Source organism: Azolla caroliniana, unplaced genomic scaffold (assembly GCF_043228905.1).
Source record: "Azolla caroliniana isolate FFs.n. ecotype wild unplaced genomic scaffold, voAzoCaro1.0.p SCAF_8, whole genome shotgun sequence".
In the NCBI taxonomy this organism is placed as follows: Eukaryota; Viridiplantae; Streptophyta; class Polypodiopsida; order Salviniales; family Salviniaceae; genus Azolla; species Azolla caroliniana.
Genome location: NW_028230443.1, coordinates 4280308 through 4300570, shown reverse-complemented (window position 1 = coordinate 4300570; position 20263 = coordinate 4280308). Strand labels below are relative to the sequence as shown.

Below are 20263 nucleotides of genomic sequence, written 5' to 3'. Positions count from 1 at the left end.
CAATCATTTGAGCGTCTGTAAGCACTTTAGTGTCCAATCGACAATTCCTTTCTCTTTAATTTTTGTGGGTTTTCACCTCACAATATTAATAGAAAATTAAACATGGAAAACCATGTAATAGATCTTAAAGGATTGTATCCAAGAACGCAATCGAAATATGAAAAATGTTTCACTCCCTCTTTATGAACTTAAATCAACATCCACATTAAAAGGGTGTATAAGATCAGCTCGTAAGGGAGGTTCTTTGATGTGTATATCCAATGCACCAGTCAAGCCAATTTAGATACCAAAATTGTTTTTATCCCCTACACAAGAACTTACATCCACATCCACATAACAACCGAATCTGCCCATTGGCTCACAAAGTCCACAGTAATTCAAATTATAATGTTACAACTCCAATCATGTATGGATTCTATGTATTCTTGCAGCCATCCAGAAAGCACAAAACTTGTTATCACCATCACCAATGTATACACGTTGCCTCCATTGACTTCTTAAAAAATCCATTTCTTTGGCATGTGAAATTGCATTAAAAAGGCCGGTAAACATATATGTCAAGCGCCCTAACGCCTTCTGGTAAATTGAAAATGAAAATGAGTGAAGGTAAGAATAAGAAGCAATACCTACTAACATACAAGAAAACAAGAATTATCAGCACCTCTTGGGCCGAACTCTATCTTCTTCGTAGTCCATCACAAGTGCACCTTCATCAGCAAAACTCACATCTTGTTGGCCTCGTAAATCCATCTCAGCCTATTGTATAGATTGAAATGAGAAACCAGCAACAAGCATAACAAATAAACTGCCACATACTACTATTTCTTATTATAGGATATCACAAATGAATGCTTTATACCTTTATGGTTTTTCGCACCTCCTCTGCTTTTTCTTCCACCTCCTTTTTGTGCTTTGATGAGATGTCATTCATTTTGTCAGCCCACTTGATCTTTTCTTGAATGCTTATGAGAAGATTATCTGAAGTATTCAAGCTGTCCAGAACATCCTTGTCTTAGTAAGGCGAAAATTACTTTTTATTCTTGCAAACTAGCTTAATGAAGAAACACTGGACTAACAATTTTTTATGAAATATGTAGAAATCCCACAACACTCAATACATCAAGACAAAACACATCACATATCACATCTTTAAACAAAAATCAGGTAAATAAGACCACCATACTCCCAAAACCAAAACATGTACACCATGTGGAGTAGAGCACCAAATCCCTTAGCTATTGATCGAAGTTACCAAGGCAGATTGTTATTATTATTGCTATTGAGGTCATTTTGTTAGTTTCTCAAATTAATTTAAGAAGATGACATAATTCATGGAAAGGAAGTTTATTTAATCCATTAGCTATTGCCAGAAGTTTTCGAGGAAGATTGCTCGACAACAGTGTGGTCCCAAACAAATTTACGCAGATAGCTTCCCGCTGTCTCTAAAGCAACAACACAATCATGCATCTCATGGTCGTAACATGTGATTAATGATATCTTTCTTTTGATAGAGTACAGTGTGCTTGATTTCCATCTTGAAAGAAAGTATTCTAAACACCAGTTTCTCAGGTACATATTAACCTTAAACTCAGGATGTCTGATAGCCTATCCACATGAAAAGACTACTCTATGTGACTGGCTATCTTGGCTTAATAAGTGCACTCTATGTGACACAATCTCTACATCTTCATTTGGTTCATTGTATGAGATAATCCATGATGAACACAATGTTAAGGAATGGCACAGGTCTCAAAATTCACACCCTTCATGCAATAACTATTTAGTTGAGTAGTCCCTCCATTCATCATGCATTACTCTCAAACCCCCTGTTTGGTACATGGATGTGGTTTCCTTTGTCAATAAAAACAATACTACCTCTACTACCTTTCTATACAATTATTACATGCATGATCATGTGATGGAGTCGATAAGATCCATTGCTACAAAAAGATGGAGTGCACTAGAAGGAAAAGTATACATCCTAATCCATATGTCTAACAAGACATTGATGTAATACGCACCTTCAAACGTAAAACGAAAATGAAGCCCCTGTCAACCTTCCATAACAGAGCCTAACTCTACTAAGCTCCTCTACTTCTAAACATACTTTAGAAAAAAGTATAGTCTTTTCTATACTTGCCAATTTGCCAATGTTTGTATCATCCTGTCAAGTTGTCCAGGTCTCAGATCTCTTCCAGCTGCAAAGTGAACCTGAATAATAACAAACAAAAACAATATAAAGATTCACACTACATGTGCCTTCAAGAAAATAAACTTTTAGGTTAGGTAAGATACAAAATTAAAATAGGCGAATAACATTATCAAAGTTACATAGATTTCCCCAATATGCAGAGGGAAGAATTGAGTTTTAATTGACATAAATGATAACAATTGAACACAAGTCGCAGACAGTGAAAACCACTATAACCATGCATGACACTTGCATCAAGAACTGCCACATGGCTGTAAGACTATCGAGAGATCTAATTAGCTTAAAGATTAAAATACAAATAAGGAATTGTTGCAATATAAGTAGCATTTATGATAAAATTTCTTTAAAATGGAACAATGTATGAACTCTCTATTCTAGTGAAAAAGGATACAATAAAGTTCTACAATGAAAATCAGCAACAGCAGCATCATTATATTCATTCTGCACAAGATTGCGACCCAGATTGATAACGGTGCCATACATTTACAGTTTACCATTCACATTGAATCTAGCTAGAAGAGAATTGATACAAAAATACAGTGATTGAGATTACGAGATTTATTTCCAAGACAATAGTATAGTAGACTTATGTCTGCCATGCCAAAAGATAGCGACAACTCTTCCTACACAAATATAATTATCTTAGCCCTATATTATCATCCACATAAGATAACAGTTATAACAACGTTTTCTGCCTTTAATGCATGGAAAGTAGAATCCAATTCAGACTCTTAAAGACCGTGAGAAACAAAATGATTATTGTATCTTTAAATAACTACAAGACCTAGTTTAAGCTCAATGAGACCCTTCTTCAGCTTGCACATTTTCTCAATACACAATTGTGAGGTTTAGAGATGTACATTCATGGATGGAACAACAATTGAAACCTACAGGGGATGTAAATTGCATAGTAGTATCTTGCCCAGTTAGACAAATAACATAGTTTTCTTGGGCATACTCTTGAACCACCACATGTCCCTTCTGTTTATCAAGTGATCATCTGATTATTGAAGGATAAGAGCATGCCAATTATCCTTAAGGGTCCGGTGGGGATATGTAGTCTTAAGAGATTCTTTGCAAGAGTATGTGTAAAGAATACAGATTTGGAATATCCTTGCAAAAGCAAGGAATGATATTAAAGTTATACACAAAATGCAACTCTAGTTGCCCAAGTAGGAAAATAGAAATTGATTTTGGCCGTGATTAGATGGAATGTCTAGTTAAGGAAATCAACATACGACTAGCCTAAGTTAGCTGTACTCATTGCAAGAGAGAGTAGTGTTCAATTCTAAACTTGTATCCTTGAGTGATATGGAAAGAATTGACTCACAATAGATGTGCAAACTGCACCCCTCACTGTGAACTTTGATGGCGAGATTAACAAGACGGCATTGACAATCAGCCAACCTAAAAACAAGTTGCAAATGATGTGTGTTCTCTTAAAGGAGAAACAAAATATTAAAATGTTCAAAGTAGAAGATGCACAGTAGAATAAGGTCTGTAATTTAAATGAGAGAGAAAAATGTTCGTGCTTCAAGTATTTGGCTTTGCCAAAAAAAGATGTCCCTGAAGATCTAAAAGAAATATCTCTTTGCTCGAATCATCCTCATGGATGAACCAAAGGTTTGATTATCCTTGCAAGTTGAGAGTGTGGTTGTCCTCAAATACAGAATTGAACTAGGAAATTATGCTTCAATGTCTAAGAAGCATTAAGGTATGGTCCACAAATACCTCCTGTTTAGTTTCACAAGGATGTGATGCACATCATTTTCAGAATAAGAAAACGTATCAAAACTTTAGAGAAAGATAGTATATCTTCATGCAAAGACTTGCAAGTAAGAAATTAAATAATTAAGATTGAACTTCGAATTTTGATGAGAAATATACACATAGTTTTGGCTTAGAAGTTTGACTCCCAAGAAATCATTGCATTTGATCAAGTATGAAAATCTATGCTTCCCGAATGCCTGAGTATGCTCGCAGCATAAGACAAAGGGGAAAAGTTTCTGTTTGATTGTACAAAATTACTGGTAAATATAATGACACTACAGTGTATCTAAACGACACCAGACCCCAAGGAAAAGAAAGCCCAAGTACAAATCATAGAAATTGGGAACCAAGAAGATGGCATTCAATTTAGCCCTGTTTGGGCATAAGAAAAGGATAACTGGATAATCTTTGGTGAAGGTTACTTATTTTACACTCAAAACGGGATTGCTTATGTATTTTTTAAGGGCTCATAAAGCAAAGCAGGCAACACCTAATTCACAATGAATGCTGTAATTACAAAAGTGAGCAATTGCACCGCTAAACATACTAACAGAAGTTGAAATCAGATCAAACATGGACTTTGGTAGAATATCTAAACAAACTTGGAGGCATATTGTGCTAGTTTTATTAGTATCATGAGTTCTCCTGTAGCTCATTATGGTGGGCTGAGCTTTCCTGTAGCTCATTATGGTGGGCACCCTTATGAGGCTATGGGAAAGTTTACTTCAGAATTAGGCTGCACATGGTGCAAAGGGACTTTTGGTACACTTGTAGATATCTAACCTCGCTTTGAGGCCAGCATCACTTACTTCAGGATCTTGAATTACAAATTCAGAATGAATGAATAAAATAATTACATGAGTATGTAGAAAGAGAATTCAAAATACCTCAAAACATCGCCGCCGTTGATCTAATTTGCCTTTAATTATTCCCTAGAAATGCAACAAGATAAGCAATAGCATTATATAAGTCATAATATGCAGAGTCTAAAGATCTAATCATAAAATGAAACAACCCTACCACAAAAGAAAAAATTATTTCATAATTGTTCTTTCTTGCATTCTACTAATGTTATATAGAAACTCACATGATTTAACTGTGCATATTACTTAATTTAACAAATCATATAAAAGATCTGACTCCATTTAGGGCAACATAAATTTAACCAAATCCATTGAAGATAAGATTCAAAGTTGGTTATTCATATTCAGTTTGTTTTTGTAATTCCTTTATATATTTGACATGGGTTTCACAACTAGTGACAATAGTTTTAAAGTGTTTGTCCCCTCTCCATCTTACATACATAAAGTACCAAATTATCGTACAACCATGGTGAGCTCAACTATTGTTAAATTTTATAACGCTATCATGGAGCAAAAGGTAAGTGCATGGGCTGAAAGTCAAAAGAAAAAAGCATTTGGGCATGCAGGTTTTAGACTAAAACACTCCATGGTCGATCATCTTGTTACATTAAGAGTAATTATGGAAGAAAGTGAGCTTTGGAATAGAATGGTGGAAATTGGCATGCCATAAGAGTATCGAGTTGCGATTGCACAATTATATGAGCAAGTTGGATGCCAACTAAAAACTGAGAATGGTTTCTCGGAACATTTTTTAAGTAACATGGGGGTTAAGCAAGGATGTCCATTATCACCTACACTCCTTGGTTTATGCATAGATAGCATAGATAATTGGAAGAAGTGGTGAATAGGGTTGCAAGAGAAGAATGATTAAATGCCCCAAAACATACACAACAAGGTATCTTATTGCTTTTATATGTGGATCACTTCATATGATGTTGATTGTATGCAACGTTTACTTGGAGCATTAGAAACATTTTGCCAAAGTAGTGAACTAACTGTAAGTGTGCATAAAACAAAACGATGGTTTTGGGTATCGATGTACCTACCACAAATAAATGGAGCATATGCTTTGAGTCTAGACTTCAAGCTGGTTGGAAAAGTTATTATACGTTGGAAAATAAATGCAACTAGAGTTACTCATGGAGGGGAAGTGAAACTATTGTTATTTAATGCCATGGTAATACAAGTTTTGCTTTATGGAGTAGAAGTGTGGGGAAAGATTATCTCTCTTAATGCATGGAATGAGATTGAGAATATTCAAAAGATGTTTTTAAGGAGACAATAGGGGGTTAAATCTACCACCTCCTATCAAGTTATGCTCTTGGAAACAGGCGTTCGACCTATAGAGATAGTGGATGGATACATTAAAAAAGTCAAGAATATGACAAATCATAGATTACCACATCTTACTTGGAATGTTGGATGGAAACTACAAAAAGAATCACACGAGCAAAATTCTCTTATCCGGTTGGGTAGTTGACATAAAAAAAAGGTTTAAAAGATGGGATGTGGAAGATCTCCTAGAGCTTTTAAGTGATGCTATGAAATATGTAGTTATTGAGGAAAGAATAATTGACCCACTAAGGAAGAAGTGGAAAGATGTTAGAAGGACAAAATTAGAATATTACATTGCAAACATCAATCATGAATGTTGGGTTCTATATAAGGCAAGAAGGCCTATTGATCGTATTCAACTTTACCTCATTATTAGCATGAGTATTAACTCTCGTAGAGCCCTAACACTCCTCCGCACTCGACCACACAACCTAGGTATTGAAGTTGCATTATGGAATCAAAATCAACCAAATATACAAGCATGTAATAAGGTATGCAAGATAGATAGATTATATTATCGTCTTCGGAGGTCAAACATGACCTATGAGACCAAAAATATTACATTTCACGTGATACGTGTGAAAGTGAGTAGTAACTCTCGATGTTCAAGAACTTTACCAATGAATGTTGCAATCGAGAGTGCACATTGTGGTTGTGAGAGGAATTCATGCAAGGATTGGGGTCGGTCAAAGAGATGTGGAAAGCATGGTCGAATATGATCAAAGGCAAAGCATTGTATCAAAGTGTGACACTCAGACTCGCGAACTTGTTTAGGGCGAAGTGTGCATAGCCGACCACTCTCATCACTTGTGCCCCAACGCCCTGTCTCACATCGCAATGCATGTGAGCTAAGTCGCATGGAAGCAATGGTTCGAAAGGCAGATAACGGCATGGGCTCTAACATGTATCAATGTGTACGATTTCCCCGTTCCGCAAAGAAGCGCTAGTAGAGGATCAATATCACTTGCTTTTTACATGCCTGCATATAGTGCAATTTGTGAAAGCTATGATGATATATTAAGAGGGGGTGATGACTTGAGTGTCATACTAAAGAGAACACCTAGATGGTTGAGCTCATATGTGTATGCCTTATTCACACATCAAGACTTGGTGCTTTGAAGTATGAATATCCCTTCTTAGGAAGGAGACACACATCAAGATAACTTTTGTACTTAGGTCCTATGGGTCAATATTGGCCTCTCTATGGACACTAAAAATATATATTCTATTCTATAATGAAACCTCCCTCTCCTTCATTCTTGCCGCTCTTTGCTTGCAATTTTTTAGCATTTTCCTTGATATTTCTTATTCTCTTTACCCAATCTCCAAAGTTTCTTCTATTCCATCCTTCAACCATGCAAGAAAACACCAATTGGCAATAAGCAAGGAAGTTTACAAGAGTTTCAATATATATGCTATAGTTTGGACTCATAATATATATTTCTACATATTTTACCCCGTGTTTTAGTAGTTCCCTGTGTTGAGAATCGAACTCAACTTCCCATAGAAATAGGTTTCACACTAGCTCATGGACATACATGGCACCTCGATTCAGCGCAATAAGGTCCGTCGTCCTCGCAAGAGAGAATCCTCCCACCTTTTTCGATCTCCAGTCAATATTGCTGGTCGAGGAAAATCACACCCGACAAAGGAGCAACCCACCAGAGGGTCAGACTCTCTACTCCCAGTCGAATGATAGAAGAAATTTCAGCCGTGGAAACAGAGGTCGATTCGGACAAGGCCATCACGGTCAGCAGACCCAAGAGCGTAACTCCCACCAATGGCAAGCGGATAGGAACGATCCCAGAGAGTTCGGCAGAAGGGGGAGTCATCACGTCAAACCAAGCAACCGTAATAACCCAATCAAATGCGGATACTGCGGAAAACTCGATCACTACGAAGAGGAGAACCAAAAGAAGAAGCGAGAGTCGGCTTCAACCAGCCAATAGTTCACGAACTACGCATCGATTTCCGACTACGACAATCGTAGCGGAATGCTCACAAATTATGCATCGAATTCCAACTACAACGATCGTAGCGGAATGTTCACGAATTACGCATCGAATTCAGACTATGACGATCGTAGCGGAATGTTAATGATGAGGCACAAAGCGCACTCAATGGCAACACAAGGTGAAACAAGCACTACGCCCTCAAAGAATGTATGGTTTGTTGACTCCGGAGCATCCAACCACATGACATCTCACGAAGATTGGTTTCAAGAATTACGAAAACCCGAACGTCCCGGATATGTCGAGACAGGCGATGACATGACTCATCCAATACAGCATATCGGGAGCGTCCCATTCGGGAACGACGGCAAACAAACCTACCTCAAGAACGTACTACATGTTCCTACTATCACGAAAAACCTGGTCTCGGTTAGCCAGATTGTCGAACAAGGAATGCAAGTACGATTCAACAATGATGGGTGCTTTATAGAAAGAGGCGATCGAGTAGTAGCTCACAGTCGTCGTGAAGGCCGTATGTTTGTCCTCGAATCGAACGAGGTAAAATCGGCCATGTTTGCAAAGGGCCTCAAAGTCAAAACCGACCTAAACTTGTGGCACAAGAGAATTGGCTACATCAATCTCCAAAAGCTTCAGAACATGCAATCGAAAGGAGTCAAAATCGAAAACCCAAACTTTACCGCGAAGGAGATTACGAGCGTATGCGAAGCGTGCCAGTTTGGAAATCAACGCAAACATCCATTCCCAAAAGAGCGTAATGTGAGCAAAGGGATCCTGTATGTCATACATTCAGATGTATGCGGACCAGCCCAAATAGCCACACTCGGCAGATGCCGATATTACGTCACGTTCATCGACGACTTCTCCCGGCACACCTGGATCTACCCGATGAGACAGAAGAGGGAAGTGTTCAAACACTTCCAGAGGTTCAAGGCCGAAGTCGAAAAAATACGGTTCGGCAAGTACGCTGCCTTCAAACAAATGGAGTCAAAGAATATTTTTCAGATGAGTTTACGGCGTATCTCTGAAAGGAAGGAATCCGACGAGAATTTTCATGTCGTCACACACCTCAGCAAAACAGCGTAGCCGAGCGGCAAAACCAACACATAGTAGAGGTAGCACGGGCAATGATGAACGAGAAGAACATGCCGAAATCATACTGGGCAGAAGCGACGAACACGGCCGTATACCTCATGAATAGGTGCACGACCTCGGGGGTACACGACGCAACCCCCCATGAGAAGTTCCTTGGTAAGAAGCCGGACTTATCACATGTTCGTATTTTCGGCTCAATCGCTTATGTGCATATTCCCGATGATACGCAACAAAAGCTCAACCCGAAGTCGGAGAAATGTATCCTCGTGGGGTACTCACTCGAACAAAAGGGGTACAAATGCTTCAATCCATCTACCCCAAAAGCTCGAACAAGTGGAGATGCCGTTTTCGACGAGTTTGCATCCTGGTACGCACCAGAGAAAACTTCGACACCGACTCCGCTCGACCCGAAATACGTTGCAATAGAGGCAGAAGCCGAAGATCGACTTACGTGCATGTTTGATGAAAGCCCAATCACGACCCGAATAAGTGAACCACAAGAACCTCTGAGTGATCAAAGCACATCTCGGCCGACAAAGGGAAGGCAAAAATGGCGAAGTATGAAGACGTCACTTCGACGGCAACGAATCGACTCACTCCCTCGATAGTGAGTTCGATGGCCTCAACATCCAGACAAATGGAGCGAAGAAAGCCTTAGTATCCGCGAACGAAAAGCTACGCCAGTCCACCCGAGAGAACCCCGTAAGCCGTTACGGCTACGAGTACATGGCGTATCATTACGCCTTTATGATGAAGGTAGCGTCAGTACAGGAGCCGGAAACCCTTTCCAAAGCCATAAAGGATCCGCGATGGGTCAACGTGATGAATGAAGAAATGCAAGCCCTATGCAAAAATGAGACATGGGATTTTGTTCCTCACATTCCGCACAAGAAGGCAATTGGTTGCCGATGGATTTACAAAATGAAACACAATGTCGACGGCTCCATAAATCGCTTCAAAGCACGGCTCGTTGCGAAAGGATACGCACAAACGCACGGAGTTGACTACGAAGAAACATTTGCCCCCGTGGCAAAGATGACAACTGTGCAGACCACGATTGCAATCGCAGCAGCAAAAGGGTGGCACCTCCACCAGATGGACGTCAAGAACGCCTTTCTTCAAGGCGAATTAGAAGAGGAGGTGTACATGATCAAACCACCCGGCTTTAAATCACGCAATCATCCGAATGTCGTGTGCCGACTCAAGAAGCCACTCTACGGCCTCAAACAAGCACCGCGTGCGTGGCATTCAAAGATCACGCAATATCTTCATCAAAATTCGGATTTCGGATGTCAAAATCGGATAATTCTTTCTACATCCAAAATGAGTTAGATAGCCTGATTGTCACCATCCTATACGTGGATGATTTGGTCATCGGAGGAAAGGATCTCGCCGAGATGAACAACATCAAAACACTTCTCTCCGGCAGATTCGAAATGAAAGACCTGCACGAGCTCCATTACTTCTTAGGCATCGAAGTAACTCGGACACCAGTCGGGATAATGATCTCACAACAACACTACGTCCTCAACTTACTCTACAAGTTCGGGATGATGGAGTGCAAACCTGTGTCGACCCCGCTTGAACGTAATCTCAAGCTTGATGTCGATTATGGCACAGCCATGTGCGAACCAACTCAGTATCGCCAATTGATCGGCAGCCTCATCTACCTAACCATTACGCAACCCAACCTCAACTATTCGGTCGGCCTACTTAGCCAATTCATGCAGAATCCATGAAACCTTCATCTTGATTGCGTTAAGAGGGTACTTCGGTACGCCTGTGGTACGTTGGATTACGGCATCAGATACAAGTCAAATACGATAATTCGAATTGAAGGGTACACAGACGCGGACTGGGCAGGTTATAAAGCGGATAGACAGTCAACATCAGGATTCGTCTTCTCCCTCGGCAGCGGAGCAATCTCATGGAGTAGCAAAAAGCAATCGACAGTCGCACTGTCGAGCACAGAACCGTATAGCTCAAGCGTATACTAAAGGATTTGGGCGTACCCATCAAGGATTTGATTCGTCTATACTGCGACAACATGAGCAGTATCTACCTAGCGCGGAACCCCGTATTCCACACGCGGACTAAGCATGTCGAAGTGCACTACCACTTCATCCGCGAACGCGTGCAGGCCGTAGATATAGACTTACACCACATCAACACGAATCTACAGGTAGCCGACATTTTCACGAAAACCCTGGGTATCAACAAGCTGCGGCAGTTCGCGTCGAACCTAGGCCTATCTATTCCCGACCAGCCGAGCTTGACGGGGAGTACATAACAGTGAACAGAACAATGAACCGATCGATTGATCGCAACCGAAAAGGAGTACGCAAGGAGACCGATCCGAAACAATTTTTCGATATCCGAAAGTTGTGTTCGAAGGGGTGTGTTGAGAATCGAACTCAACTTCCCATAGAAATAGGTTTTACACTAGCTCATGGACATACCAAGCTACTTTTGTAAATAGTAGAAAGGGCCCTTGCCCTAGTTTAGTTGGTATTTAAACCAACCCTTTGTAACTTTGTTACTGTTGGATGATAATATACAATCTTCTTGGTTAAGAGGCCTCTCTCTCTTTTCTCTCTGTTGTGTAACACACACAGTCCTTCCACTACATACAATCACTCTCATTTCTTTACATCCTGTTTTGGGGAAACTTAGTTTCCCACCCGCTGAGCAACCCAATGATGACAACAACGGGGTGCAATCATTAAAGTTTCTTCTTAGAAGTACATTATATGGGGATATCAATAAAAGAGAGTGAGGACACACATTTCTTGGTTTTGAAAAGTGGTCACATAACATACAAGCTTCTTTTTTTAATTTAAGGTAGGTGTACCATGCAATTTCAGATTCATTTCAAACTTATGCACTATCCAAACTATTGGCAAGGGGATCACTTACAGCATACATGCAATCATTAATTAGCATGTCTTCGAGCTCTCGAACATTCAAAATATCAAGCTGCTTCATCAAGAGTTCATAAGGCAAAACCTGTAACAAGATGATAATAAAAGCATTCGTGACATAATGTCTATCTAAGATGTTACATTACAGAAATATAAATTTCCAATTTTCCATTCAAAACAAAAACCTTTGCTGCTTCTGCCAGTGTAAGAACAGTCAGCTGCTTCAGTTTCAACTTCTGATCAGCTCCCAATGGTGGAAGTTGAGCAGCATTGTCTACAATATAAAGAAGAAAAATCATGTGAGCACTCTACCTAGTCAGTATCTAGCCAGATTATAGCACAACAGTAGGAAACTGCTCACTCTTGTAATCAGTCCAAGTGCCATGGGCAAATAGCCGTAACAAATCCAGAAAGTTGGAATGTTCTGTTCCATGAAGCTGAAGAATAAATCCAAAATATGAGGACAAAACAATAGGAAAATTTTATATCACTTTCATCAATGGAAGATTTTATGAACGAAAGAGATGCTTCTATAACAAAAGAAAACCAAAACTTTACTCAAAGGAAGACTTCAGATATAGAATAAAGAAATCGTCCAAAAAGTACATCTAGAACCAAATTTGAGAAACTAACAAGCACGCTGTCAAGATCTTTGCAACATTGATTACTGAATTCATGTAGAATTACTCCTGAGATTTTTCGTCAATCAAAATCAGAAAGTAAATAACATATACACAAAAAAATTGTGTAAACAAACAAAATGATGATAATAACAGAAAATAAGAAACTTGTTTGTCTCTCCGCAACGGTTCTTAGCATGGTCTGATATGATCCTATCCTTATCAGAGTGTTTTTTTATAGAATTTACTACAATGACTTCTTGGAGAGTTCCATGATTCATTTGCCTATAATTTCTGGTTCCTAAGACCATCATTCAGGTGTATGATTTTTGTGGGTGCCTCAAGTAAGTCTCAACATACATTTCGATACAATCACATTATAAATATCATAGTCATGGCGGTCTCTGCTAGCATATTATCATATTATTCATTTACTATATCATACAAGTCCTGCACAGTTAGTGTATTGTATTATGAACAATACAAATATTTCAAAAGCACTAAGAAAAATTAGCCACGAGACCACTAAGCAGTAAAAAAAATCATTTGTTTACTAAAACACCAGGCGAATGTTTGAAGTTGTGAGTTGGAAATATGTCTACCAATCTAGGCATAGTACTCTAGTAGCAATATTCATAACACGAATCGATGCAAGAAGTTTAGGGGATGGAACCCAATGAGGATATATGCATGATGGACATTGAATCATGCCTTGAGAAAATACTGGAGGACAAATAAAAGAATAGGCTTCAAATGGCAAAATGTAATATTGCCGCAATCACACAACCCAGCATGTTGGGTACAGTACATACATAAAGAGATGCGGCCACTCCATTCAAAGAGAGAATAGAAATCACTTTTCATCGCAGCCATACCAATCAAGAGAGGAACATGAGGAGGTTTCGCAGCCATACCAACTAGGAACTAGAGGACAAGGAGCACCCGACAATCCAATGTGAAACATATGCCACCAATGAGAATGCTTCTCACCATCACTTACTTGACATACCGACTTGGCGCAAAACTGCTTTGGCTACAGTCATCCAGCCTCTTTTACGCACAGCCATACATATGCTCTTTAGCTAACATAGACATGATCCCACACTAAAAAGGAACCAGATACATGAGTTTCCCTCTCTGCATCAACAACAATGCTTTTCACCATCAATTACGACATGCACCAACTTCAAACAACTTTTCTGAGTCAGACAAACCAAGCCCCCATCTCTCAGCCACATACATGTAATATGTCGTTCACATATCTGTATATTGTCATATAAATATTTGTATATGTTCACAGTCATGGTCATGGTCATACGTATGCATAAATGTGACTATAAGAAAAATAAACGAGCCACATGTTGCCACACCCTCTGCACCAGGAGAGGGGACTCCGATCATGTTCTTTATGGATCCCATAAGTCAAGTTTCTGGGCTTCCCACGACGTTATAAAACTATCATCATCATCCTTGTCATCTCTCTCTCACACTCTCTAGAAGAGCATGACAACCAAGAAATCATGGTAAAAAGAAACAAAAAAACAAGAAAAAAACATTTCATCTCCAAAAGAACTAACCTCGAGAATGTGAGGCATGGCGAGGATCTCTGCGAAGGCGAAAAGGGAGCGATGAGAAGTGGCATGAACGATTATCTCGGCGGCAGCTCGGCCGCGTGCGGACTTGGCGAGCGCTACGAACTGCTCCACAAGCTCGGACTGCTTCTGTTCGATCTCCATGGCGATGGCGATGGCGATGGCGATGGCGATGGAGTTTCTTTCTTCTGGCTCCTCTTTTCTTCTTCTTCTGCTTCTTCTTCTTCTTCTTCTTCAGTGCAACCAAAAGAGACAACTTTGTAATTAATGATAATATTAATATATTTGTCGTTTTGGAAATTCACCAAAATAGCCCTCCCCCAATTTATATGTCTCTTAACAATCAATCGGCAACGGTTCGGTTTGAACCGAACCGAACCGCTAAACCGATGTTTTAACGGCTTAACTGTTTAAACGGATCGGTTCAGGTTTAGGTTTTTTTTAACGGTTCGGTTCGGTTTCATCACTCAGAAACCGCGGTTTTGACGGGGTTTTTTTTTATATTTTTAAAAAAATTAAAAATTTGTTTTTAAACAATCTTTTCATTTTTAGACCTTATTCAGAATTCTCACATTTTAGGAGTCTTTAAAATTTTAATAATTTTAAATTTTAAATTTTAATAATTTTAAATTTTAAATTTTAAAAATTGACCTAAGTTGAAACCCAATACCAAACCACGAAACCGTGTTTTTAACGGTTCGGTTCCAAACTGGTTCGATTTTGACCCTCTCGAACCGAACCGTTGCCGATTGTTAGTCTCTCTCTCACTCTCTAGCTTGGCTTAGTCCAAGAGTGTGCTGCTCTGCTCTGGCTTATCCAACACTAGCATATGCTTCGAGGGAGATCATCTTCTTCTCTTCCCAACCAATGGCATGCCTTCATGAGAATCTCTTGACATGGTCAGAAGTCTTTGAAATGCTTCGTTTTTGGCTTATTAAGATATAATTTCATTTCTCACAATCGCGATAATATGATTATTGCATGGATCGATAAAGAACCTAAACGAAGACATGGCTCAGTTCTTGAGGTCTTTTGCTCATTTGCTACATTCCGTTGTTGTTATCTAGTGAATTGTTACTGTTACGGGCATGACCATATAATATCCCGTGGTAAGAATTTATCGTAGTATTCTATACACGTGGATAAGTGTGAGGGTTAAACGAGAGTGTAAAGGAGGGGAGGATTACTTTTAATCCTCGGGATTGAGACAACCCATTAGGTCAAGTGTGAACTTGCCTGGGGGCCTTGGGTATCGCTATAAATAAGAGGCCTAGCTACCCTCATTTGATGATCTTTTGACTACATCGAGACTCTACTCGTGTGGTGGGTCAACTTTTGTAGCGAGCGCTCCAGCACCAGGTACGACTCGACGCCACGGCGGTGGTATGGGACGCCGATCGAGGCTCGAGTCCGTCTCCATCCCTTCGCTCGGGGGTGGTCGGGTGGATCGGCACCCTTCTTTCTCTTTCTCCTTTCTATCTATCTTTTCATTATCCTTATCTTAAGCTTACATTAGTATTATGATCTATAATATTTGGTATCAGATTTTTTGTACTAATGTTTCTTTGTTTTTCATTTGTCTTTTGATTGATGTTGATCGATCGTTGTGCGGTTGGCCTTGATCCAGACAACGATCAACAAAGAACTTCGGTAACTCTTTCCAGAATTTTTCTTTCTATTCTCTCTTCTCCCATCTAATCATGTGTTTAGTTTATATGTAATTTTTTTTCATTAAGTCAATGATGTTGTAGTGGTCTTTAATTGATTATCTAAAACGTTTACATATGTGCACGAGGTCAATACCTCGTTTGACATATTAATAATATGTGATGAGTGTCGTATGCGTACGAGGTTAATACCTCAATTACGTATTACGTTCACGAACATATGTTACGTTTGCGTATGAGTTTAATACCTTAATTTGTTGTAAACGATATGCGTTTGGTCTCGTATGCGTAAAAGGTCAATACCTCCATTGCGTATTACGATGATCTCTTATTTGTGGATGTTTCGTGTGCGTAGAGGTATATACCTCGATTACGTATCTCGATCACATCATTTGTGGCTATTTACTATAACGATATGTTGAATATAGGCATATGTGGTCACATATATACGTATTTGATCGTATATATGTGATAAGTAAACATATGTGTATATTCGTTATTACGTGATTATATCGAAAGTTGTCATGATCGGGAAAAGGATGTTGGTGGCCGTCCTCACATTTTTGTGAGAATGGCGTTGTCACCATCCCTTTTTCAACATTTTTTTATTGTTGATAACCCCGTTGACGACCTCGATTTCGTTACGTAAAGAAACGCCAATAGCCAAAATGATGTTGAGTACGTAGGGCTTGACCCACTTCAAGTGAGGTCGCTCCAATGACGCACGTATCCAACATCCCTCCCTCGTTACATGGATACGATGCCACCATGAGCTCGTTCTTACGAGAGGCATTCGTAATGACGTGACCATGTGATGGCCCACGTGAGCCTACTACGACACAAGGGCTCATTTGGCTTGACCATTAGGTTGCACTTTGGCGTATGCCATCGTAATTACGAGACTTGAGGTTAGGTAACGTACCAATATAGTTTTGGTAAATGAGGGCGAAATAAGGACCCTTGACATATATGTTCTTTTAAAAAAACATATATGATCAATTGCCTCGCATATCTCTTATACGCATCAAACATTAAACATTCGAGAAGACCAACTTACTTGGTTGGCTCAAGTGTTTAATGTATTTGTTCTCGAGGTCTCGAGTTCAAATATGACCAAGACCATACAACATCCTTGATACATATGACTATAACACATGTTTAGACTTAAGGTCTAAGTGCACCTCGGGGTCCTCGTAATAGGACTTAAAGAGCTGAAACCACATATGTGGGCACCGAAACATAGTTTATTGTTAACATTTTTTTCGTGTATAAACTATTCATGACGCGAACATACATGGTTGAGCCTCGGGGAGCCACCATGAAAAAATCGATATAGAGATCAGGGAAAGACATTTATTTGTCACCCCCATGGTTTTTAAAACACCTTTGTGTTACCATAGTAACCTGATCTTGAACCTCATCTCATACGTCTAGAGGGGTATTGACGTGAGATAATGATATCGATTAATGCTCGCCCATGATATGTTTACATCACGACATGATGTTATGACTATATCTCTGACCTTATCCTATTTCTTTTCCAGAAATAATCTTTAATGGCTCAAATTAACGACCCGATGTCATCCGCTCAAGCGGAAGGAACTCAAGGGAATCCTCCTGGACAAATGTCCACTGAGATGTATTTGGCACAAATAACCCAATTCCTTAGTTTCACCGCTCAACAGATGACCGAACTTCGGCAATCTCAGAGTGCTCTTGAGGCACGTGTCATTAGTCTACAACGTGAGACTAATAGACCTGATGAGCGACAAGGTGAACCATCATTTGTCGTTAAGCCATTTACGGGAGACAAAAAGGAAAGAACCGAAGAAGTAATCTGCACATGGCTGGGACGATGGGAGTCTCATTTTGAGCTCTATCCCACGCCAGATAGTATGAAGATTGCATATGTCGGCCGAGAACTCGGGGGTAAGGCCGCCGCCTGGTGGCGTGGCCTCCGTACTATGGGGAAATTGCCCGATACCTGGACAGATTTTGTCACGGTTTTTAAGGGCCAATTTCTGCAACCTCCCTCTCGAACCGAGGCAGCACAAGCTTTAATGAACCTCTCTAGCAGGAAATTTTCCTCGCTAGAAGACTATGTTCACCATGCTAGAACCCAAATCCAAAAATCGGGTCTAGAAGGGGACAATTGGTTGATAGCTTGTTTTGTCAATGGCATCCCCAATTCGGACTATCACTGGATAGTGCACGATAAGGATCCAAAATCCTTCGAAGAGGCCGTTGAAATAGTTCTTCGCTATCAACGCACTTCGAAGAAGGACCATAACAAACCCAACGAAGCGCCCAGAACTAAGCAGTCGCAATTTGTTGGGAAACGCAAGACACCCAACGAATTCCTGGATCGCGATTGTAAGCGACAACATCCTTTTTGTGTATTCTGCAAAAAGAAGGGTCATACAAAAGATCAATGTCGAAAGCTCCAACGGAAAGAGCACGACAACAAAGCTAAAGCTGCAGACCATAAAGGTCAGATTCCTAATGTCCTTCAGGTCTATACACATCATTTAAGTAATTGTCAATGTTCTTTCCCTCACTATGTATTGGGTCCCAATGATTTACTACGTGCAAACGGGTATATCAATGGATCTCCCGTACAATTTTTATTTGATTCGGGAAGCTCACACAATTTTGTGAATGATCGTTTGGTTCAGATATGGGGAATCCAACCCACCGTAAGTGATCACACCTACACGGTGCACTTGGCTGATGGAAGAGTACAATACATCAACGGGGCGATTCATTCATTAGGAATTTCTATTGATACTTATATAGAGGAAGTAGACTTCCATGTAATGAATCTTTGTACCACCGATGTAATACTGGGTTATCCCTGGTTTTATAATAAAAACTCTTCTTTATTTATTGATTGGGTTCATCATTCCATTTCTTTTGTACTGAACGATTGTACGCATTTTATTCAATGTGTAAAAAAACAATCCCTCTCGATTGTTTCCTCGTGTCCATCAATATCCGAGTTGTCTTGTTCTACGTTATTTTATTGTGTACTTGATCCGGACATTCACGTTTACAATATCGATAATGTCCCGATTCAATTAACATATTTTGAACAACAACAACTTGATGAAATCTTAAATGATTTTCATGATGTTTTTCCAAGTGAACTACCTGATGGGTTACCTCCTAAACGTAATATAGACCATCGTATAGATATTGTACCTGGTGTTGCACCAATAAGTATACCTCCGTATCGCTTAAGTCGATCCGAAGAAGATGTGGTATCTAAGCAACTCAAGGACTATTTACGAATGGGTTATATACGTTATAGTAAATCTCCATGGGGTGCACCAGTTCTCTTGGTTAAAAAGAAAGAGGGCACATGGCGTATGTGTATTAATTACCGACGCTTGAATAAAGTGACGATCAAGAATTCGTATCCATTGCCCCGGGCTGACGATCTAATTGACCGTCTCCAGGGAGCTCGGTATTTTACGAAACTTGATCTCCGTACTGGCTACCATCAAATAAGAATAAGTGAGGACGATGTTCCTAAAACGGCATTTCGTACGCGCTATGGCCATTACGAGTTTTTGGTTATGCCTTTTGGTTTGACCAATGCTCCGGCTACTTTTCAACAAGAAATGAATGACATTTTCCGAGAACAACTTGGAAAATTTGTCGTTGTTTTCTTGGATGATATTTTAGTTTATAGCCGTACATTACAAGAACATGCTAGACATGTCCGCTTTGTTTTACAAACATTGCGTGACAAACAGTTTTATGCGAAGATCTCCAAATGTGAGTTCTTCAAGAAATCAATTACTTATCTAGGACATCTCATAACCGAACGAGGAGTTGAAATTGATCCTTCTCGCATTGAGAAGAAAATCAAGCTTTGGCCCACTCTTCGGAATATTCGAGAAGTTCGATCATTCCTTGGTTTTGTGGGGTTTTTGCGAAAGTCTCTTCGTAATTACTCCCAATTGACGATGCCGTTTACTGATCTTTTAAAAGGTCAAACGCGTAAGTCTACAAAACCTATTGTGTGGAATGCTACACTAGACCTTGCCTTTAAGGAACTCAAGGACCTGGTTTGCAAGGCTCCTTCACTTCTTTTACCCGATCCTTCAAAACCTTTTGAGGTTGAAACCGATGCCAGCGATTACGCTATAGGTGTTGTATTGTATCAAGATGGTAAACCAATAGCATTCGAGAGTAAGAAACTTGATTCTGCTC

General features: G+C 39.7%; 1 protein-coding gene across 1 annotated transcript; it reads right to left on the bottom strand.

Moving 5' to 3' along the window:
* Positions 1-278: 278 nt before the first annotated feature.
* Positions 279-14586, bottom strand: FUS5 (Proteasome component (PCI) domain protein). Its single transcript, XM_087323828.1, has 9 exons — positions 14364-14586; positions 12528-12603; positions 12352-12440; positions 12162-12251; positions 4870-4914; positions 2141-2211; positions 860-992; positions 662-756; positions 279-576 (listed from the first exon to the last, which is right to left on the bottom strand). The coding sequence occupies exons 1-9, from the start codon at positions 14520-14522 to the stop codon at positions 567-569; spliced, it is 768 nt and encodes a 255-aa protein (XP_087179954.1). The 5' UTR covers positions 14523-14586; the 3' UTR covers positions 279-566.
* Between the last annotated feature and the right edge of the window lie 5677 nt (positions 14587-20263).

What these genes read in the sequence shown, in the direction of transcription:
- FUS5 (XM_087323828.1), bottom strand. Translation starts at nt 14,522, where the DNA reads ATGGAGATCGAACAGAAGCAGTCCGAGCTTGTGGAGCAGTTCGTAGCG. An exon ending in CACTGGCAGAAGCAGCAAAG is followed by an intron (nt 12,252 to 12,351) that starts GTTTTTGTTTTG and finishes ATCTTGTTACAG; the next exon opens with GTTTTGCCTTATGAACTCTT. An exon ending in AACGGCGGCGATGTTTTGAG is followed by an intron (nt 2,212 to 4,869) that starts GTATTTTGAATT and finishes GTTATTATTCAG; the next exon opens with GTTCACTTTGCAGCTGGAAG.